This window comes from Balaenoptera physalus, assembly GCF_965194825.1.
Source record: "Balaenoptera physalus genome assembly, chromosome: 8".
NCBI lineage: Eukaryota > Metazoa > Chordata > Mammalia > Artiodactyla > Balaenopteridae > Balaenoptera > Balaenoptera physalus.
Genome location: NC_138887.1, coordinates 68,906,709 through 68,931,616, shown reverse-complemented (window position 1 = coordinate 68,931,616; position 24,908 = coordinate 68,906,709). Strand labels below are relative to the sequence as shown.

General features: G+C 35.1%; 1 protein-coding gene across 4 annotated transcripts in view; it reads left to right on the top strand.

Moving 5' to 3' along the window:
• Nucleotides 1-24,908, top strand: part of CDK14 (cyclin dependent kinase 14) — a 563,146-nt gene that overhangs the window by 270,388 nt on the left and 267,850 nt on the right. For all 4 annotated transcript variants that reach the window (XM_082471983.1, XM_082471984.1, XM_082471986.1 and 1 more), the window contains 2 exons: nucleotides 4,061-4,123; nucleotides 19,220-19,343. In XM_082471983.1, the coding sequence (XP_082328109.1) occupies nucleotides 4,061-4,123; nucleotides 19,220-19,343 (187 nt within the window). The remainder of the gene's footprint in view (nucleotides 1-4,060; nucleotides 4,124-19,219; nucleotides 19,344-24,908) is intronic.

The window sequence follows — 24,908 nt, the reverse complement described above, 5'->3', positions numbered from 1 at the left end:
TGTTGGTCTTGTGCCATAGGGGCCTTCTGTTCAGAACTTGTATGTGTAGCATGACTTTAAAAAATGGAATGACAGAGAAGTACCTCCCAGCATTATTGTTAAGTTTAGTTCTGTATTTCGGGACCAGTGCAAATCATAAGAGTCACATAAGCCAATGAGTTGAACTAAGGAGAGAAGTTAAAAAGAAAGAAGAGATGTGATGAAATTTGTAATTTAGGCACATCTAATGCAGTTCCAGGCATAGTACTGTGTATTAAACAAGAGAGAGGGAAAAGAAACAGTTTTTAATGCAGGTAGAACAGAAGTTTGCTAGGGTATAAAAATAAGACCTTGTACTACCTCTTGTCTCTTCCTCCATTTGGGATTCTCCAGATTCTTGCCCCTAATTACCCAGAGCAATCTGAGGTTAATGGTGTATTTGCCAGAAGTAGTCTCAGAGGTTGTGTACAGAGAGCTGTGGAGTTTGAATGAGAATGTCTGGGCACGTAGACAGGAAGAACACATATATAAGGATGAAATGTTACTTCTAAGAGTTCCAGTTTTCTGACGGTATTTATCATTCCATTTTTAATTGCAGTCCTCCCAAATATCCCTTCCTACTCTAAACACACTACAGAAAATCATCACCACCACCACCATCATCATCATCATCATCATCATCATCATCACATGTAACATCTACCACGTGCTGGGCAGTGTAGTAAAACCATATTGGATATTTACTTATTAATTTTCACAATATCCATATAAGGTAGGTATACTAGGATTATCTTCATTACATAGATGAAGATACTGATACACAGAGGTTATGTAACCTGTCTAAGGCTACACAGCTAGTGATAACCATGTGTGTATGCATACACACATTTTCATGCTATACAGCTAAGAAAATATGAATCTTAAAATTTAAAAGGTTTGGAAAAATCGTTATTAAATTTCCCAGAATCTCGTTTCTGGAGAGGCCTCCTTCCTTTAATTCATGTTACACTGTCATTGGGCATGCATGTATACACAGAAGGATGTAATGTGTACCATGAGGATCAGGAGCTTTTTTCCCCATTTCTGATATGTTTCCTTCCTCATAGTTTAGTGGGGTTTTTTATTTGTTTGTTTACTTTTAAACAAAAAGCTTGAATACTTTAATCTTGGAAAAAAATTACAATAATGCACAAGTATGTAAAAATCCACAGAATGTAAGCTCTATGCGAGCAGAGACTTTTCTTATTTATTTATGCACAATTGGCATTTAATACGTATATGTCAAGTATAAAATATGGTGAAAGTTTTGTCCCCAACACCATTCCACTTCTTTAAGCATGTGTAGCGTAAATTTATTGGGCACAAAATTAAACATGCTTTTTAACTGTGTTACTCATATCCTTTATAGAATTCTTATTTTTTTGTCAATTCCATTTGTTGGTTTTTGAAAGAGGTAAGCTAAACCCTTCAAGATTTTGTGAAATTTTCAGTTTCTTCTTTTATTTTGATCAATATTTGCTTTATAGTGATATGCCATGTTGCTAGGTACGTAAATGTTTAGTACTTTTTCCTTGAATTCTAATATGTCTAATATTTACATTGATATGCTGATTTTTTGCTTTTTTATTGATATTTACCAGTATAAATATCCTAAAACATAAATAACGTAAATGTGTAATATATAATATGATGTATTATTTCTTTATTTTCAGGTTTTCTCTTATTTTTTGTTGTGTATATTTAGCTTGTGTGAGTTTGATTTTGTTTTGTAAACTGAAAATTTATATTTTTAATAGGAATTTTAACATGTGGCTATATATTATTGTTATGATTGGATTTACTTTCTATTTACCACTTTATTTGTTGTGTGTGAAGCAATGAGCAAATTACAGTCCTTCCCCTCATGGGTCTTATTGTATAATGAGCAGTATCTTAAATACTACCTTATTTTGTGTATCATGTTATAGATTAAAAACTGCTTTCTCATGTACTATTTTATTTATTTTTATTTATTTATTTAATATCTATGGAGTATAATTGCTTTACAATGTTGTGTTAGTTTCTGCTGTACAACAAAGTGAATCAGATATATGTATACATATATCCCCATATCCCCTCCGTCTTGAGCCTCCCTCCCACCCTCCCTATCCCACCCCTCTAGGTCATCACAAAGCATCGATCTGATCTCCCTGCGCTATGCAGGAGCTTCCCACTAGCCATCCATTTTATATTTGGTAGTGTATATATGTCAGTGCTTCACATACTATTTTATATGTTCTTCAGAAATCTCTAGGGAAGGTGTTAGCCTTAGTTGAAAGGACAGAGAGGTTAATTGTATGGAGTTACAAAGTGGCAGTATGGGATCCAGAAATCACTCCTCAATTAATTAAATGCATGAAATAAAACTTTTATATAGTCAGGAAAAACTCCATGAAACCCATTATAATTATATTTTAGGCTCATTTTTAATGAGCTATACTATATGTAAAACTGTTTCCACCTGTATTTATTTAGTTCTTCTTCTCTGTCATTGCCTGGACCAGAGAGACAATAATTTCCAAATCAAATATAATTTCTGTCCTCATGGAACTTGACTTTCATTTGGAAGCTAAACACCTTGGGTGTGGTGCAAGATAAAGGCAATATTGTCTCAAAATATATCTAAGAGCATTTCTTCTGTCCCATCTTCTTTCCCTTTGTTCTTCCATTGGCTGACCTTTTTCATTCTCTATTCAAGTCTTACTTAGAAGTAATGCTTTCCAGAGGCCTTTCTGAAATCTTTAGACCACAATAAGTTCCCCCCTGCTATGTCCTCAAACATTACCCAGTACTGTTCTTAATATACAACATACTCTACTGTAATTACTGACATGCCTGGTTTTCTCCACCAGCATCTATTTCATTGAATTCTATGCCCTTAGTGATTAGTGTAGTGCCTGGAAGATAATAAGTGCTCAAGAAATACATGATGAATAATGAATGAATGCTAAATTCTGCTCTGTATCCTTGGGAGTTACCACCTGGCATGCAATAAAAACTCAGTAAAGGAATCTGAACTGTTGTCATCATAGCTATAGCCATGGTACAGGTTCTTGAAGGTATCAAAAACTTATGATTCCTGAATAATTGAAGCCTGATAATGGGGCACGAATAATCATGATCACTGGCTTTTACAGAATGATTAAATGTTTCAATGTCACAAATCTTACAGTATCCTCCAATAAGATTAGAAAAATTTATATAGCAATTCTACATGTTTTTTTCCAAGTTTTATGTAACTCATAATATAAACAGAAAAAGCATTAAAAAGAAAATATATAATTGTGTGCAAATTGAGCTTGGGATATTTGAAGGAATAACAGCATAAGTTGCTATCTTGGGATATTCCTTTTAAGTTATATCTGGATGTATTTGTCTTAATTTATAATTTTGAAAGTATTTGTATTGATTTATAAAGTAAATCTTTATAAAGTTTTATAACGTAAATATTTTCTCAAATATATTCAAGAGTTCTGAGAATCTGAAAATTATTTTTTAATGAATATAGTTATGAAAAACTCAAAATAAATCCAATGATTAATTTTACTGGAATGATCTGTTTGTAGTATTTTCATCTCATATAACATAAATAATCATAACCTGCATTTCCACTTGGAAAATACAAGATAATTGAAATTGTAATTGGATTGGTTAATTGTGTGTGTGTATATGCTTTAGTTTTTTTAAGTTAAGGCATATATTTTTAGGTAGGGTTTTGTTTTTTTTGTTTTTTCCAGTTAAGAGATGTATGTTCAGTGAGGAGAAAATTAGGCATTTAACAAAGTAAAAAATTGTGGACATGAATTCCTTCTAATACACAGATATGTTTAATGTAAGACAGAGCCTAGAGGTAAAGATAATGATTTGATTGTGGTTAAAACAGGGGGCAGAGGAGCATGCAACTGCATACACTAAAAAATCCACCCGCTTGTCTTATATTTGCTTTGTTCAGAAAGTAATGATGACTTTGAAGTAAAAAAAATATTGATTCATTGTGTTATAGCCAGAGGGATGTTAATACATTTTCCCCTTTTTCTTCTAGCATACTGATTTATGTCAGTACATGGACAAGCACCCTGGGGGGCTGCATCCAGATAATGTGAAGGTAGGAAAAGATCTTTTTAAGTCAAGGGTTAGCATTCTTCATGTGCATTTTTTGAGCGAAAATCTAATCTCTCTACTATAACTTAAAAAAATTGTGTAAACAGAAGTAATATTGAAGTGAACCATAGTCATTGCTATGCTTTGACATTGGAAGCCATGCTTTGACATTAAATATTTTCACTGGGGTATTATTATTTAGACCTTATCCTGCTTTTTCTTCATGGAGAAACATTTGCCAATAATGAGTAAAATCCACTGGAATCCTGTCGTAACACTGTTTTCAGTAGAGGGGAATCTCCAGTAGCTCTAGCTTGGAGCTCCATACTGCAGTACCAATTGGTTTCAAGATAAAGTATTATTATGATCCAAAACAGTGTTATGGTGAGTTCATGGTGCATATTTTTCACTTGTTTGTACAGATAAAAATGGTTTTTCCTACTGCTTTTTTTCATTTCTTTTACCAGAAATTGGATTACTGTGTATAAAAAGGACTAAGTTTTTCTAAGATTTGACCTAGCAACCATCTTGGGAAATTGTCCAAAAATTTCAAGCTTAAAACAAGAGATTCTGTCTTGGCATATGTTAGGGAGTTAGAAGATACCAAAGTTTATCTGAAGGCTAAACTTATAAATGTATTTGAAGTAAAATTATTTGTCTCCATTTCGTCCCATTCATTATCTGCACCTTTCTTGCAATGTGGCATATTTTTTCTTCTGTACTTTTCCCTTTGCTAGGAGAGATATATTTGCACGTATGGTGTTACATGTGTTTATTTCTTTTTGCTTTATAAAAATAATATATATATTTTGTATAAGTTTTTTTTCCTCTTAGAATATGTCATAGATATCCTTTAAAATCAATACATGACTATGTAGTTCAGTCTTTCTAATAACTGCATATTATTCCATAGTATGAATAAACCGTAATTTGCAACTGTTCTTTATTCATGGATCTTGAGGTTGTTTCCAAAATGTTCCTATTAAAAATGATTCTAGAGTAGGTATTAGTATAAAACCTTTATATTCATTTCTTTTGAATATCTAGTTAATGGGTTTTCTCTATTAATTAGAGACGTGATGTCAGTTTTAATGAATTTAACTGGAACCTTTGCCCACAAGGTTGTAAATTACAGAAGGACTGTTTTTCTCTACACTCCCTAGGATTGACTAACCAGTCATTTAGATTTTTGCCATTCTGATGAGTAAAAATGAAATATTTTTTATGTTGGCATTTTCTTGACTGCTAGTGACGCTGAGCATCTTTTAATTCTCTTGACCATTTGTAATTCTGCCATTACAAGTTACCTGTTCTTATATATTGTTCATTTTTCTATTGGATTGGTTTTTTTCCTTAATGAATTATAGGTGCTTTTTAATATGAAATTAATAATGAGGGTTTTTATGGTGCTCATCTATGTTGTACAATTTTAAAATGTAGGAACTTGTAGGAAATCTGACAAAACATTGTTTTTAAAATAAATAATAGAGTCAATATGGTACTTACAGTATTTGTTGATATTTTCATATATCTCCTTTTTTGTTGTTGTGATTTTTTTGTTCCGTTTAGATTTCTTTTAAATTGTTTGACTATTCATTTTTCTTAAAAATCTGTATCCATTGACATAGGTAGTTTTTTAGTGGTTAGATTGGGCAAGAAATTTTAACAGATGAAGAGATTTGTTTATTAATCTTGTTAATGTTCAAATTTAACTTTAAACATTAGTATTATAATTAATACATAATTCTTTTTTTAACATTAAAACATCTCAAATTGTCTCATTTATACATTTAATGTTCTCTTCTTAGGGTTGATTGGGTTCACAATCAACAGTACAGTACATCCTTACTCCTGTTTCCCACTTTATTTTTATTTATTTATCTATTTTTTAAATTAATTTTTTTGGAGTATAGTTGCTTTACAGTGTTGTGTTAGTTTCTACTGTACAGCAAAATAAATCAGCTATACATATATATATATATCCCCTTTTTTTGGATTTTCTTCCCGTTTAGGTCACCACAGTGCATTAAGTAGAGTTCCCTGTGCTATACAGTGTGTTCTCATTAGTTGTGCATTTTATACATAGTATCAATAGTGTATATGTGTCAACCCCGATCTCTGAATTCCTTCCCCCCTCCCCGCCCGCGTTTCCCACTTTAGCCTGGGGAATCTGTAGAGAGCCCAGCTAGTGGAAGCCCAGGGCCTACCAGCCTCAGTGGAAATCAGAGGCTACTCTGAGCTAACTTTGATTTCCAGACTTTAAATTCAGTGACAGGATTAAGATTAAAGAGCTGACCTGAGCCTTTTCAAAGAACCATGGAATCACTGGATTTCCATTATCCTTGTTTGGTCTTTTCACCAGCACTGTGTGTCATTAGTTATGGGCAAGTTTGTTGGTGAAATAAAGAGAGGTCATTCCACAAAGCATTGCCAGTATCACTGGTGATTTTTGTAGCCTTTGTAAATTCTGCTTCATCCATTACATTTTATTTTCCTTAATCTCTTAATGGTCATGGAAAGATTGAGCTTCTAGGTTACTGGTTTTCAGTTACTAGGCTGCACTCCTTGAAACTGTGTTTCAACAGCTGTTACCCAAGTTTTGCAACCTTTTCTTTCACCCTATGATCATTCCTCATACTTAAAATACTTAGTGTTTGCTACCTATTTCAAGTTCAGGTTGTACTGGGGCATTAAACAAGGTTTATTACTGCAAGAGCTTGTACCTCCTAAGGTGTGGTGGAAACTTACTGGTGAATGAGATGTGCAGTTAGCATGAATAATGTCACAGAAATTAGATATGACGCCAACACTGAGTCTAGATATTAGTCATATGGAGCAGGAACTACTCTCACTCAGAAGTTGTTTGACATGGTTACAGATTGATACTCTACTACATTTTTGCCTCCAAAAGTGCATGATGTGATTTACCTCTTTTTATACCTTTCTGAATAACTGAAAGGCAGCGATAGGTGTTGGTATATAAGTTTCCATTTCCCCATAGCTATTGACATCTTGGCTTTTTGAGGTTTTGCCAAAATGTACTGGATTGTCTCCGTGCTAGGAATATTTAAGGGTGCAAGAAACTTTGATCATCATCAAAGAGGTCTTCAAACTAGGCTCCACAGCAGAGTCATCTGTGAAACTTTAATATATATATATATATGAGAGACAGGGCCTGGACTGTGGTGCTTCAGAAAACAGGTATCAGACCCACGCCTCAAGGTAGAAAGTTGTAAGCGTCTTTGTGGAGAATCTGATCAGTCCAAGAGAACAGACCTAAAGAATCTAGGTGATTCTATAATGAAGACCCCAATTGACAAATAAGTAACTCAGAGGAAGCAAAGTTGCTTGCATTGATTAGACAGAGAAAGAAAGAAAGAAAACTTCAAAAAAATTATCGATAATATTCTCCAAGAGGTAAAAGAAAACAGTACATCTATAAAACACAATGCTATGTTATTTTTAAAAAGGAGAAATTAGTGAACATGAAGTAGCTTTGGAAATTCAAAATATGATGACAGAAATGAAAAATAACAGTAAAAATGGATGGAAGAAAAAGTTGGAGAAGTTTGCCAGAAAATAGAGCATAAAATACAAATCTGAAACATGAGAAAGAAGGTATCAAAAAATTTGGAGTCCAGTCCAGGGGATCAACCATCTGAATGACTGGAGAAAATAGAGAGGAGGGAGTCATTAAAGCAATAAACATTAAACTATACTTTTTCTAGATGTGAAGGATGTGAACTTCAAGATTAAGAGGGTCCATTAAATGCCCAGAACATTTAATGAAAATAGATGAACGATAACATTTATTATTGCAAAATTTCAGAACACTGATTTCAAAGAAAGATCCTACCGAAAGGAAACAGGTTTACTACTAAAGATCAAGAATTACAGTGGTGTTAAACTTCAACAGCAGCACTGGAATGGAGATGGAAGTGGGACAACAACTTGAAAATTCCAATGTAAAATTGTTTCCAATCTACAATTCTATACAAACTATCAGTGAAGTGTGAGAGTAGGATAATTATTTTTAGGTGTTCAAGGAGTCGAAAAGTTTGCATACCTTGCATCCTTTCTCAGGAAGCTACTTGAAGATGTACTGCGCTATAACTCAGGGAATAAACCAAAGCAGAAAAGAAAAGGAAACCAGGTAGTAGAGGCTACCATAGAAGAGAGATGGAGAGCCTCAAGACAATGATGAAAAGAATCCCAGGATAACAACTGTGCATCGAGCTGAAAGGGTAACCGATCAGTCTGATTGGCGCAGGTCAGAAGTCTCCAGGAGAGATTTCTAAGAAGATGAAAGAGTTAGATAGAATACCAAATGTGTTTGAGCAGATTTACAAGATGGAAGAAGAATTTGGTGTTGAATTAGTGATAACCACAAAGAAAATTCAACAAAGGCAAGCAAACCAACCAACAAAAGGACTAGATAGTTACTAACACCAGGAAAAACAATTATTGTGCAGGGGAAGAAAGTAGTCATATAAAACTTAATGGCTCAGCTGTAAATAACATTTACATGATTATAATACAGTACAATATTACGATCAATATGTAATATTATAAAATGTAATATGTAATCAATATTACATGTTGATGTAGTTAGAAAAACACTTCTTTAAGTGAATTCTGCTATAGCCAGGCTCATTCCAGGATTAGCATCCTAAAGCAGTCATCCATTTCAGCTGCCACATTTTATATAAAGATCAGAATCACTGAGATTAAGAACTTGTCAAAGAGCATTTTGATTCTTTGTCCAATGTTCTCTTCCTTACGTTGCATGATTCATATATTAAATTACAGTAATTAGCTTGTTATTTCTGACTTTATATGTACTCATTCACATAGGTTTTTCATCATTTTCATGTTGAAGATAATAGTTATACCTTCTCTGAAGGTATGGGGAAGTTAAAAAATAGAATGCATCTTGTTAATGCCTGTGTTTTGGCATCTGAACTGTAGTGCATGAAAGCAAACAGCCCTCATTACCATGTTGGTTTCCATGGGAGGCCACTCAGCTAATCATGCACTGGCTTTTCTTCACAGTTTTGTCTGCTTAGAGACAGTGCACTCCTCCAGGGTTACATTTAGGATCTGCACTGCAGGTGAAATTATTCTCAAAGAAGTCTGACTATGACACCTTGACAGATGTCCCATGGGTATTTCTGTGTGATGGATTAACATTTTTTTCATATGGTGATATTTATTGTCACTTAAATCGATGAATGCAAAATGAAGAACATAAGAATAATATTTACTAAGTTAACAACTGTTCATAATGCTGTGCTAGATGCTGATTAAAAAAAACAACAACAGTTGAGCTAAAATAAGACCTTGTAATGGTTCTCTATAAATGTAAGGTGTGAAAACCAGGTGAGATAAGCAATTATCTTTAAAAGAGCATGTTCTTGTAATAACTCTGAAGCTCTGCATTTGGTTAAATAGTTCATAGATCATTAAAGGATAGGAATGTAATAAATACTGAATATTTATTGTGGTGAACAGAAGGAAAACATAGCGATCAAGTCCTTTTGCTTCTAAATTTGACAGTTTTGACTTTTGGTTTCATCACTATGAAGCATGACAGTATATGGAAATATTTTAAACATTTATCTTGGATTATAAAAATGTACGTGTCTTTGTTTAGATTTCATGTATACTTGTTTATTGTGAAGAGGTGGGATGCCATGCATCTGAGAATTGAGGCGATTGTTCTTTACTGTGAATCAAGTAGGCTTGCAAGTGTTACAAAGGTGATGTATCACTGAAGGATGAGGGGGAAGAAAAGAACAATTGAAAGAGTACATAACTCATGATTTCATAGTAAAGCATAGGCTAGTCTATGGTAATTTTGTACTAAATCCCAGGAAAACATCTGTTAAAGTTTTATCTTTCGTGCTGTATATTCCTTGTAAGCACTGGAATAAACTCATAAGAAAAATTGTCAATGTTAACTAAATGGCTATAATCACTTTGCTACTTTAATTGCCTACAAAATGTGTCTGTTCTCAGTATGGCCTTCTGAAATAAATATTCACTATTAACTAATGGTCTGTATTATATCAATTTTAGACAAATGGGTAATTTTAGCAGTTAATTACTTAGAGGACAATTTAAAACCTGAATCGAAAGCCTGAGGACATTGGCCTTGTTGTAAATATTTATGATGATTAAAGGTATAACAACCAATTGCTAGAACATGATAATTGGTATGTAGGAAACTGGTTAGAATTTTGGGCGGAAGGTAGTTCATTTTTCCCCCTTTACAAACCATTCACTATGAATTTTATTGGGTTTTGACTGTCATAGCTGAGTTGAAGGCAGACTTGTATTGAAGTTCTTCATTTTATAATTCTCAGTGATTTACAGATTGATCAGTTTTTTAAAAAATGACCATAACAGTCTAAATTCCCTCTTTCATTCAGCTTTACATGTGTTCTTTAAAAAATGATAAGCATGAGAGACTGAAAATTCAGGTTCATTAAAGAAAAGAAAGATTAATTGATGCTGTCTCCAGCTCATATCCAGAAATACAGGTGCTTGAATCTTATTACCATGATGACATTGGGTCTTCCTGTGTTTTTATGTAATTACCTTCATTGCCATGTCATCTTAATGACTTTTCTAGAAGATTTTTTTGTAAAAACATTTGCCTCTTTTTTTTAAAGAACTGTAATCCAAAATAACCAAAGTAATTCTGAATTATCTGCCTTGTTCTCTGAAGTATCTGAAATTCTTTGGACATAAAGCTGAGTTTTATTTTTTATCTCAATATCTATATTAATTAAAAAGATATGAGGATTATTATGGTTGAAAAATTGCTATTTTTCCAAGAACAAGCAGGTGTATAACAGTCAGAATAATGTTATGCCAAATTAAGACTGTCTCATACAGATGGCACTGAGAATTGATTCCTGAATGAGACTTTCTAATGTTGAGATAGAAAATCGGATAACACCTGATTTTCTCCATATTTTGCGTTAGAACTCTCATTTAGCTGGTAATGATTTCCTACTATGCATTACAGTGAATATTAGCCTTTCATTATTCTGTATTTTGGGAAATACGGTTATTTCATGGAGCCATTCAAGAGTGTTTTAAAAATTTGACACCTAGTCTCAGCACCTGTCCAGTTTTCTTCGGAGCCTTTTCATCCTATTTTTGTTATAACAAAATGATTTTCCATGTCTAGACAGTGAAGGATTAACAATAAAAGAAAGTGAAATTCATGTGTCAATTCATATTGTGTTGGATGTTCAGAGGGGGTCTGAGTAGTGAATTTCTGTTTAAGATGTGGGGCGTGCGTTTTGTTGTTTAGAACATGTCTTTTGTATGCTTGGCATCATCTGCTGATGTGCTTGTTAATGATTTGAATCAGACAAAGGAATCAAGGCAGCTAACTGAACAGCCTACTCTTTCCTAGAGATGCTTTAAAACCCAGATTGAAAAGAAATCACCCCAAAAATTAATGAAATACAGATAGTCGTTAGAAGTATGCCCTGTGATATTTTGTTAGATGGAATTACCCAGCTTGGTGTGGCAGGGGCTGTGGTATCCAGTGGAAATAGGAAAGATACCCTCCTGGGTTTCAAGCTTCAAGCCATTCACCTTGCCTCTCTCCCGTTTAAGATGGATCTTGCACTCGACCCCTTTGTTTGCATGTTTTCCAAGACAAACATGAGGACCCAGGGGGGAAATTAGCTGAGTAACAGAGTATGTACACACTTCCAGGGATTTTTCTGAAAGTCCTAGACAAGTTCAGCCTTCATGTGAGTAGCTAGTACATTTCATAGATATTTTCTCATTAATATATAAATCCCTGTTACTTGAGACCTCTCTAAGAAGATGCAGAGAGAGAGAGGTTTATTGATCATACCTATCAAACTAAGAGTCTTTACTGCATTCCATTTCAAACATATTTTTCTCTATTGTATAGCTTGCAGAAATGATCTTTCTCTAAGACTCTTACACTCAAGATTCATCACCTTTGTCAGTTTTTCAGTCTGCATCTGTCTCCCTCAATTTTAAAAAATGTTGCATTGGCCTTATCAACTGATATTAAGACAATTCATGTTGATAGTGTTTAAGGTGTTACTTTAGGCAGTAAAACCATTTTAAATTCTATTTATTCCTTTTCATTGTGTGTAAAAAGAATGGCCCTGTAGTTGGGGGAGTGTTGCATACATTCACAAATGAAGTTGAGCAAAAATTTGTATTTCATGCTATTTCTTTTTGGTTCCAAAAAGTGCCTATCAGTAAGGTCAGTTGTATACTTAATATTATTATATTATTAGAATTCCTTGGAATAAGTGTTTCAGTTTCTCTCTTGGAAAATTATGTTGGGCAACTATTAAAACCAGTAGCTTAAATTTGATCATCTTGTTTCTACTCAGCTAAGGAATATTTCTAATACTAATTTTAGGCTGCTGACCAAGTTTATTAAATGGAAGTTTCTCATCCTCAGCCCTCCCCATTTTCTTCATCATACATACAAACCCTAATAACTTGGAAATTTACTTAGTATTAGTATACAAATATTAAGTATTATAATATATTATATATTATTATATAATATTACATATTATTATAATATATTAACATACTAAAGAAGCTAGTGTGCTTCTTTCAAGGAACATGGCAAAACACAGATCTGTCTTACAATCCCCATTTGACTCCTTGTAAGTATCCCAGTTCTGGTTCCCATGGCTCCAGTCAACTTGCTCACTGTGGGCATCTCGGTGCCTAGAACAACACCTTGTTGATATCCACCATTGTATTGAGGCAGGAGGAGAGGGCGGAATGGGAGGCCAACTTAAGGATCACAGGAAGTGTGCAAGAGCTTTTTCCCAAGAGTTTGCCCAAGTATTTGAAACTCTTATTTTCTGAGTTATTCCCTTCCAGAAAGTTATCATCTTTAAGAATAGAATATTAATGTATAAATAACATAGAGAATGAAAATTAAATTTTTGTTACATTATTTAGAAATGATGGAACATGTTCCATATCTAAGACTTATGAGGGAGTAGAATGAAGAAGCAGAAAAAGTTAAATGAAAGAACTCAAAAAGGGCAAAACGTGGCAAGACAAACTGTCCTTACTACTCAGATTTTCTAAGACCCAGATCTATCTGTAGTACAGGGCAAAAAAGGACATATCTATGACCTGATGACCTGGCATGAACGTTTGTGTCTTACACCATCCCAGTAGCACACTTAATACTGTCAAGTATGTCCAAAGTGACAAATAAATTATACCATAATGTTTTATTATCTGGGCTTTTATTTCTGTCTCCCATATATCTCCATATAACCTTCTTAGTATTCTTTTTAAAAAATTCAACACATAAAATTGCAATGATGTTGTGTAAAATATAAACTATTTGGGAATGTATTATGTACATTGTATTACAAATTATGATTTGATAATTGCATTAGGTATTTGCAAATTTGAAACTCAACTAAATGGAATGAATCATTCTTTTGAAAGTTGAAGAAGACCTAGTATTGCAGTAAAATCATTATCTGATGCATATTTTAATGTATTTTCACATTCACTAGATATTTTGAGGACTCAAATTTTCTAATTATTTTTCATTTCTACAAAGTTTGATGCATGAGTAATTTAATGTTTGTGTATCCTGTGGATTTTTAAATGATATGGTGCTAAACATGGAGCATATTATTTGAAGCATGTATTAGCCATGTACAACTTTGGTTTATTTACCAATGTCACATTTTCTAGCCTTGGATTCACACAATGTGTAACTACTTTACTCAAATAGTATACATAATTTTTGGGTAGCAGTGTTTTAAATTGTGGGTGTCAGAGCAAGACAAAAATGGGAACTATCTCTACTACCTCTACTACACTTGCTGTGGGTCCCTTTTCCCAATTCATTTAGTTTCTCTGAGCCTTTATTTATCTATCTGTGAAATAAAGATAATAGTATCTGCCTAGCAGAAGTGTTGGAAGGATTAATTTACTAGTAAGTACTTAGTAAATGGCAGTTATTACAGCTGCTCAACTTGTAGAGTCCCTTCTATTTCTGTTATTCATAAAATGAAAGGATACAATTTTACAGCATGAATGAATATTAAGGGCATCTAAGACAATCAGTCATTTTTAAGATGAAAAACCTAAGATACAAAAATTTAACCTTGGTCCCCAGGTGACAGAAAAGTAGCTTAACTAACTCTCTTTGTAAGAATTGCTGCTGTGCCATAAGGCATAGGGTGCATTGCTAATCACTCTAATAAGCCCTAAGAGACCCTGGACATCCCTTGAAGATAGTTGACCCAAGCCCAGAAAATCTGCAAGATGTTCACTGTGCTTAGTCTCATATTAAATGGAACCACATTTATTAAATAATGCATGGATTTCAGACCATTCATGGAATCTAATGACTGTAAGCATTGAGACAAAGAGCATCGGATCACACATCTTTAGACTTTGACGGGGGTGGAGGGGTATAAAATTTGTTGCTCCCTGCAAGTGCCAATAATTCTTTTGAGTAACAAATATATTAAGTCCAATGATGCGTGTGTGTGCTTTTTACCAACTTGCTCTAAATGTTTTGATAAAAAGCCTTATCCTGATATTCTTCACCTACTTAAAGTCTAAAGAGTTTCAGAAGGGAATAGAAGGAGTATTAAAGGATATTCCCAAGAAGTATATGCCATGGCCCTGAGAATATGAGCTGCTTTCTGCAGGGGATGGCAAGACAACGGGGCTATAGATAGATCTGCTGCTGGTAAAAGTGTCCCTGTTCATCGTATCATTGCTATTTAAGGCATTTTCCCATGGGGATTCTTATTGCAAAAAGTGAACATATTCGAACTAGGGTATAACTCTTCAGTGATCATACTGTAGGATTTGAAGATATCTCCTTTTATAAAGTTGAATAGAATATCCTGAGGGGACAAGGTATTCTTAGGAAGACCTTATGGCTACTACAGTAGAAAAATAAGAAGATAGAAATGAAAATAATGTTAGTTTATCAGCTTCAGGACATAAAGCTGTCTTCTGCCATGTTATTTATTTCTAAGAGGATTTTAAGTAGCAAAAATAGACATTCAAGAATCATATGCTCATTACATAATATGCTAATTGAGGCTTACAAACTTGGGTTCACTTAATCAGAGCACTTTGATTATATTGGGTGTATAACTGTATTCATCCATGCGTTTAGTAAGCATCAACCTCATTTAAGATAATGAGATGTAGTGGAAAGTTCACAAGTGCTGTGTGATGGTTGGATGACTTTAAGTTTCCCGTGCTTTTAGAACTTTAGTTTTCTCATTTGTTTAAAAGAAAAGGAAAAATACAAGATTATAAAATATATGTAAAATTACTTAGAACAGCCTTTAAATGAGTGTAAGCCTTCAATTAGTATTACTCTCCCTTCCTTTTTTTTCAGTACCTGAGATTGCATTGATGTTCACCAAGTTTTATTAGCGAGTAGCAAAGCTGATTTTTACTCTTTCTCTGCATGTGACCCCTCTTTGGTGGTCCTTGTTTTCACAGTACCCTCTGGTTTTCACAAAGATCAAATATAGCTTGTTATGTGGTGATTTATACAACAACCAAGTGAAGTGGCTTTCTTAAAAATTTACATGGGCAAGTTAGATACTTGCCTGTTTGCCTAAAGGAAGAAATGCCCAAGACTTGCCTTTCTCAAAACACTCCCAAAGAATATTCCATGGGACATTCTATTAAACTCAGTGCTAATTCCTTGTGGCCTTCCCACCCCTAGCTAGCGGTACATTTTCTGTTAAACACATTGAAATGTTATTTCTAAAACACCAAGTTTACTAATGGTTTCAGTGAACTATACTGTTGTCCCCTTGCCACCATTACTATTATGATGGTGCATTGATAATTTTACTGTTTCATATATTGTCTTCATTTATTTAAATTTTTCTTCTTAATTTGTCTTCTTAGTGATCTGCTTGCTTGGTCTCCTCCATTTTTTCCCTCAGAACAGCAAGAGGTTTGTCATATAATACATCACTTCATCTTGTGCATCTAGTGACTGCTTGTTTTCCTATTAAAATTTTATGTGTAATGAATTCTGTTTTCAGAGTGACAAGTTTCCTCCCTCCTCTGTGCCTTCAGTACACTCAGTTCGCGTTGCTGTCACAGCGCAGACCTCTTTAAGTGGTAGTTATCTGTTTATGTGTCTCTCATACCCAGTGGGCTGTGAGTTCCTCGAGTCTGGGACTACATCTTATATCCTGTTCATCTTTGCATCCCTCTTACGTGACAGTACCTGGCACATGGTTGGCACTTAGTTAATCCTGAATGAATTTATTCTATGGGGATTTGTTCTGACTTTGTGCATTGATCAAAGATCTAAAAATTAGTTTGGGGCTCTAACTTAATGTTTGGGGCTCTACTTGTCTTGTTTGGGGCTTAGTTTATCATGTTTACAACTGTAGTTGGAGTGTGTGGTTGCATCCTTTCCTATCACTGATTTTCTTAATCCTCTTTAATACGCTACCCTATTTGAATAGCTTCTGGATTAGCATGAGGATTATATATTTTCACTAATTGGTAAAGGTATTAAAAGAAGAGCCCTTTGGGACTGCTTGATCTATCCACTTCTACCCTTAGCTTCTAGAGACTCCCATTCCAGGCATCTGTTATTTCTGGATCTGCTTCATACAGCTGTGTCTAAATTCTGTTCAGTCATCACATTACTGGTATATGAGTGTCAGCTGTGCACCCAGGTTAGGAAGGTGGTTAAGGCACACAGTCTGTGGGAGATAGGGTAATACCATAACTGCGATAGACAGATGTAGCGGCTGCCCCAGGAGCACAGAGGAGGAACCCCTCACACAGACCTGTAGGGAGAGGGAAAGCCTGGGGTCAGGAAAGCCTCCCGGGAGGAGTGGTTTTTGAGGAGAGACCTAAGAAATACATGGAGATTAGCAGGCAAAGGTGAGACAGGGCTCTTCTGTCAGAGAAGAGGTAAGAACAAAGGTCAAGGGCTGAAGAGCAGTATGCTGTGTGTAGGGGGGTGCGTGAGACTGTTTGGAGTCAGGGAATGTAGAGAGATGATGCCTGGGCACCCAGCGGGAATCAGGGCTCAGCTCAGCAGCCTCGAAGGCCGTGCTGTTAGATGCCCAGACTTTACCCTGTTAGTTGGAGGAAGCAGCTTCTCTATCAACACTCCCTACTTGTGTTCTGGCCAAGATTCCTACAGTAGAGTGGTTAAGGGCATGGAGTCAAACTTGTTGGGTTTTGAGTCCTGTCTCTGCCACTTAAACTGATCCCAGTTTCCTCATCACTAATACAGATTTAATAGTGGTACCTTCACCACTAAAATTATTACAGAGATCAAATGAGTTCATATTCTATGATGCATAGAACGGCAGCTGGCACTTTGTGTCATTGCTTGTTCAACTAAAATGTGTTGCTGTGGTTAAATAGATAATCGCAGTCTGGTAAGTCTCTGCTAGCACCTTGCAGAATGCAGACTTTCTTTTCAAAATCAGTTTATTTTTGAAATTAAGTTTGTTATGTGGTCTGCCTTTGTGATTGATTGATTGATTGATGAAAAGCTTTTGAAAACACAAAGCAGCTTTATTTGCTCATCCTTTCTCCCTGCTAAACTGAAGGGATGTGGATTTTCTTAGAAATTGTAAGCTTTCCGCTTCAGGATGCAGGGGGTATTAGAAGTGAGGAACGAGACTGGAAGCTGCTGGTGATGGTGTTAAGTCTTTCCATCTGCTACACAGGAAGGATTGAAAGGAGGAGTCCAGGAGACGTTTGCTTCCCGAGGTTCTTGAGCCAGTAATTTAATCCAGGCTAACACAGAACAGCTTTTTAGTTTCTGGTACTTAGATTCTGGAAATAATGATCCTAGGCCTTCACTGCTCCACAGCATATTATCACATACAGAGATTTTGAAATGAATTCATCTACTGTTATTTCAAGGTATCCACCCTCTAAAAAATTTATTTGGCTTTCAGAGCCCCTAGTTAGTTGGAAAATATCCCAGAAATGCTAGCTTCCAGGGCCCTAAATGAGTTGCCAGTCTTCTCCATTTGAAGATCCTGGAATCCTTATACTGCCCACACTTGGCATCTAATTCATTTAAAATTTCCCTGAAACTGCATTTTGTTACCAGCTGATTACACAGACTACGGTATTGATGGCACTTAAAACCTTTTGTTTTTATTTTTGTTTTGGGAGATTGATTTTTAAAAACTGTCAATTAGGATTATTTTGGCAAGTAAATTGTTTAAAGATAGTCTCTTTTTTATAAACATTTTTATAAATATTGGAAAGCCTAGTGAATCACATTTTTTGTTATCAAAATTGGAAACATTTGATAGGATCCAATATGAAACTAAACAGGGAAGGCCATCAGTCACTTCTTAAAATTATTTCTTATAAAACCATTGCTCTTGAATTCTTGATTTCTCTGTTTTCTGTGTTTCCTTTCCCTTTAGGACGGGTCTGTTCTGTAATTAGTGAAGGTACATGTCTGTCTTTAGGCAACAGCCTAATCTCTATGGCCATATGTGCAAAAGCAGTATAATTACAATCCAGTAATAATTGGACCATGTGACTGTTTTTGTTTTAATTACTTGAAATCATCTTATCTTTCCATTCCTTAAAGCATGTTAATGGGTGAATCCTTGGGTACCATGTTTATGTCATTTCTATGGAATTAAATACATGCACATTTACATAAACTTAGTAAAAAATTCTGCTTCTTTTTATAATGTTCTGGATAGATTTTTTTCTCTGTCTCAAGCATCAATTTAGACCTGAAGAAATAAAATATTATTTAAAAAATGATTCTTTACATTGTGCTTAATTTATAGAACACAGATTGGATTATAGATCTTTCTGGCTGAGGAGGTATCACTCTGGGTTGACATAATAGGTTGTTAGAAATTTTCAGATTTACTTCTTAATGAATTAGGAATTTCCATACCCTTATGCAAATTCTGGTTAAATAGTTTGGTAGGAAATTTAGTGATGGGTACCCATTCTCACTAAACACAAGTACTTGGCAGACTGTATGTAGAAACTGGCATTTGTCTGTGTTCAGATTTTAACTTTTGTCTCCCTATTTTTTCAGTTGTTTTTATTTCAGTTGCTGCGAGGGCTGTCTTACATCCACCAGCGTTATATTTTGCACAGAGACCTGAAACCACAGAACCTTCTGATCAGTGACACGGGGGAGTTAAAGCTGGCAGATTTCGGTAGGAAAGCAGTTAATTACCAGTCTATTTTGTCACACTGTGAGAATGCCAGGCAGATGGTGGCACTGCATTTGTTTAGGTGCACTTCTTCTATCATTCCAGATCCTGGTAACATTTTTTCAGGAGTGAAAAAAAAATTTTTTTTATGATCAACATCATGCTTGGTAGATTTTTTGAAAATCCACATTGCTTGTTAAAGCCTTAAATAATCATAAGCACAAATCAGATCTCATATATTTCCAAAGGAAAAGTCAGTAAAATTTTGAATATAAAATACATTGAAAGAAATCTATTTTTTCCATTTTCTATTATGAAAATGTCAAGCACATTCAAAAGTAGAAGCATACGATAAGGAGCCCCATTACCCATCACCCGGCTTCAACAACTACCAATATATTGTCAAACTTGAGGAAACCTGGATTTAAACCTTGGGACTGTTTCAGAGCATCACAAAATATATTCAGTAGTGTATGTTGTCCTGAGATTTTAATAATTTAAAAATCTAGAGGCAGTGTTAACCTTTCTGAAAGTGACTATTCTTTCAAAAATTCTCAATAACTTTATAAAAGTAGACACTGACGCTGATTTAAAAGTTGAGGTCCTGGCCTGGATCCATTACAAGTCATCCCTTCCTTGAAGGTTTTAAGGTTGGCCTCTTCCAGCTTAGAAGCTTTCATCCAACACTGACTTAGGCACCCAAAGAGGAGCAGAACTGTTGTGTCGTCCTTGCTGGCTCCCCTCACTTCATCACGTCTGATGTGTCTGCACTGCCCTGACTCGCTGTCACACCAGAGTGTGCCAAGTCAATTCCCAACACCAGGAATGCTGATGGCAGCATGATGTGTTGACATTGCATTGCCTCAATTATTTTTGAATACATATTCTGATTAGAAGTTTGTTCCATTAAGAATGGAATGGAAATATTACCCTTGGGGCACAAAGACGCCTGAGGTTGAGATATGGGCTTTTAACGAAATATGATTATCTTTTCCCACCCCACCCCCCGAGAAATAAAAGAGAGCAGGAAATGTTTATTTCTTATTTCAAGGTTAGTAGACTGTTCAGTACCTTTGGAATGACTCTACTCTTGGGTTTTGTATATTCTTTTCTTCTAAAATTGAAATGAAACAAAAGTTAGCATGATTGGTGATATATTGCAAAACTTTGTTTTCATCTTATTTGTGTGTGTGTATATGTTGTTTGCTGTCAGGTTTTAGCATCAGAATACTACTAGGTGGCTAGATGTAAAGTCTTTCTATTACAGTGTAGAAAATAATGGGAGAGTAGGTGAGTGGAGGAGAGAAGATTTGCAGTTCCTCAAATTCAAGGCTGTTGGGTTTGCTGTGAACATATTTTGTAGTTTGTCAGTATTAGTATTAAATTAGTAAGAATTTATAATGATTTTTTTCTGGTATGTTAATATACTATAAGGTATATGTTGGAATAAATTATTGTATTGAACATTTAATTTTGCTGAACATGGTTTTCTTGTATATTTATAGAATACATTTTTACAAAGTTTATTTTGTTTGTATAACGAAGGGAATAATAGAATTGTATCTAAGTGCTTACTGGGGGATTATTTTTTAATTTTACGATGACGTTTTTATTATAATAGGTAAGTTCACCTTAAAAGATTCTTATGGATCTTTAAAACTGACATTTTGCAATAGATTCAGAGATAAATTCAAGTGTAATTTTAAACAACTTAGAAAGTTTTTTTTAGAAAATTAGAAAATTTAGAAAGTATGACCAACTCGGAAATAACAAATGTTAACATTTTTGTTGTATATTTTCCCAGTGTCTTTCTCCTCCTTCTCTCTCTCTTTTCTTGGTTCTTCCACCAATTATATAATCCTCAAAAAAAAAAAGAAACATTGTTTTGTAAGCAGTTTTCACATAAGAATATGTCATGGACATTTTCTCATGTTATTCAATATGAAAAAATCATTTGTAACAGCATAGATTTTTCCTTTAATGTCCAAGACCTAGTCTTTTTATTCAGTCCCTCATCAGTGAACATTTTGGTTCTTTCAAATTGTTCATGATTATGCACAGTCCTGTATTGAATGTTCCATATATGCTGCAATTACAGCGTTGTGTGTTTTAAAGCATTTGATTCTTTGGACCAGACTGCGCTGCACAAAGGTTGTACCTCAGTGTCATAGACTGAATCTTCTTGCCTGGAATACAGACTTGGCATGCATCCTGTGCACGAAGTGTAATGAGGGAGGCTCATTCACCAACTGACAATTTCTCCCAATTGTGCATCATTTTTGTCTTTTACTTTAAGACATGCGATTAACTGTGATTTACTGCAGTCGGGCACGTGTTTGTGTCTGAGATGAAGGAAACACAGTCTGAGATGGAGGAGCTAGACAGTCAAAATGGGACGGTTCCAGACAGCAGAACAATTAGAAACACTAGGTCTTAATTCAGAGTTTGATGTGTAAAGAGCTTTAGCAGCAGTTCCTTTGTCCTACATATATCTCTTATGTGAAAAATATCATAAAATTTTGATTAAAAGATACAAATGAAATCTGTATGAGCATAATTCCTGTATCATAAATGCTACTGTTTTTATTAGAGGAAATATATGGGGGGAGGGAGAAGCACTAAAATTTATTGAGTTTATTCTATGTGCCAGCCGCTTAGAAATTCTTGTTTCATTGTCTCTTAAACCTAGTAACGTATAGTAACCTATACTTCTGAGAGAGACATGAGATTCAGAGAGGGTTAGAAATTCTCACAGGCTTGATTATATGAGGGTAGCTGCTCACAAAACTGGAATTCAGATGCTTGATCCACATCCTTCAATTTCAGGTGGCCCAGGATCTTTATATTTATATACATAGATATTTTACCTTACAGACCTGCCTAATCTTCCAGTAAATTATTGTTCTTTATATATATTTATATTTATATATTAATAATTATAGGAAATTATTAACCATTCTATGTATTTTATACATACGACAAATATGACACTCATGCTACAAAAATAGATTGCACTAATACCAAAAAAATGCATCACATAATTTAAAGAACATTTTGTCATTTGATTAATTCAATAGTAATGAGTGATTTCAGCCTTAGTCCTTTGGAGATTTTACCTGCTGGACAAGGTAAACCAGATGATCATGTATCCGTAGACCCATTCATGTCTAAACGGAATGCAGTTCTGAATTCCAGGTGGTCAAAATGCTGTACTATTTTTTTTTCCTTGTAAACAAAATCATATTTAAGCACTTACCTGAGACTTGTTTTCTGTATGCATTTAAAAATAAGTAAATTACACATGATTTAGAATCACTATGGCTTTCCTAATGCAGAAGTTTGTCCCACCTGTGTATAACAAGATAATAAAATTGTGTAGCGTTCAGGCTCATTTCTTTTTTTTTTTTTTAATTTACTTATTTATTTTATTTATTTATTTTTGGCTGCGGTGGGTCTTCGTTGCTGTACGCAGGCTTTCTCTAGTTGCGGCGAGCGGAGGCTACTCTTCGTTGCGGTGCGCGGTCTTCTCATTGCAGTGGCCTCTTCCCGTTGCTGAGCACGGGCTCTAGGCACGTGGGCTTCCGTAGTTGTGGCTTGCGGACTCTAGAGCGCAGGCTCAGTAGCCTTGGTGCACACGCCTAGTTGCTCCGCAGCATGTGGGATCCTCCCGGACCAGGGCTCGAACCCGTGTCCCCTGCATTGGCAGGCGGATTCCTAACCACTACGCCGCCAGGGAAGCCCCAGACTCATTTCTAAAAAAGGGTTCGTGTCTACATTATTTTTGGGAAAAAATATTTCAAATCCCTTATCCAGCCTATGTCTTCACTACCTTGCTCCTCCTTGCCTACTGTAGTACAACCAAACGCCAAACGTGTTCCCACATCAGAGCCTCTTACTTAGCCTTTCCCTTTGCCTGGAATACTGTTCCTTCTGCTTCTCACGTGGCTGCCTCTTTCTCATCACACAGATCATAGATCATATGTTACCTGTTCAAAAAGGCCACCTTTCCAAAAATAGAATTTTACCACTATGATCACCCAGTTCAACTTCTTCAATAGCACTTATGGTGTGCTGAAATTATTTTGTCATTTGTTTATCGGTTAATTTTTTGCTTCTGCTACTTGATTGTAAATTCCATGAGGGCAGGGACATGGCCTGTCTCGCTCGCTCACTCACTCACTCACTCACTCACTCACTCATTTATTTATTTATTTGGCTGTGCTGGGTCTTAGTTGTGGCATGCGGGATCTTCATTGCAGCATGTGGGATCTTTAGTTGCGGCATGCATGGGGGATCTATTTCCCTGACCAGGGATGGAACCCAGGCCCTCTGCATTGGGAGCGCAGAGTCTCAGCCACTGGGCCACCAGGGAAGTCCTGTCTTGCTCACTCTTGTCTGTGCTATGTTTAGATCATAGGAGATGCTCAGTAAATATTGGTTGAATGAAGAAACAATATGCATAACAAAATTGAGTATTGGTGTAAAGACTAAGACCCACTAATTTACTAATTACTAATTACTAGTGAATTTACTAATTTCTGCTTGATTCACTTTAGCAAATTAGCAGTTTACAAATTAATTTTCTCTTCATCAGTGCTGTCCTGGCTGGGCACAGTCAAGAGTGCAGATGGAATTAGATGACTTCAGATGGTGTTGGAGCCTCAGGATTGCTTTGAGGCTCTTATACATTGGCTCTACATATCTAACTGGTATTATATTTATAGCCTCAGGCTGCAGAAATAAATATCACTGAGTGAATGTAGACATGTAGAAAAGATGTATAAGATTTGAAGTTCCTACTCTGCAGACCTTAAATGATTGTCTGGTTGTACTATTGTTGAAATCAAAGTGTGTTGAGCCTTGAATTAGGAGACCTGGCTCTGTCTGTAACTAGCTTATGACTTTCAGGAAGTCATTTATCCCCTCTGAGCTTACACTCCTCAACTAAAAAATAAGTGCATTGAACAGATACTTTCTAAGATTCTTCTCAGAGTTGGTTTTTTATGTTGTACATTTCTGAAATTATTAACTTATTTTCTAATGAGCAGATATTCACTGTTGGATAAAAATCAGTCAATTGAATCCATAATCAAGGCTATACCATCCCTTCCTATGGTCTAATTTTTTTATTCTGGCTTCTAGAAATTCAAGTAGATGAGAGCCACACTTTTTTGATATGTGTTGAGATCACACTAAAAGAAAATTATCGTAGTGTGACAAGTAAATGCATAAATAAGCTCACCAAGAAGTTAATGTTCATTTGCAGCATGATAGTGTGAAAACTTAAAGGTATTTTTCCATGTAAATGAAATGAAAACAAAATAGATGAGTCTGTAGAATTGCAGCTTTCTGCAATTCTTGCAAGATGATGATGATTGTGTCACCCACATTTTCCAGCCATTCTTCTGTTATTTTTAGGGGTCAGGGCCTTGCTATATGGAAAGACAGCTGGGTTAAATTTGCCCCTGAAAAAAAGAGACAGTGCAAACTCTGTAGTATAAGCATTTAAGGTCTTGGCTTATTTTACTGGCTTTCCTAATGTAGGAACCAAGTTAAACAGCTCTGTGG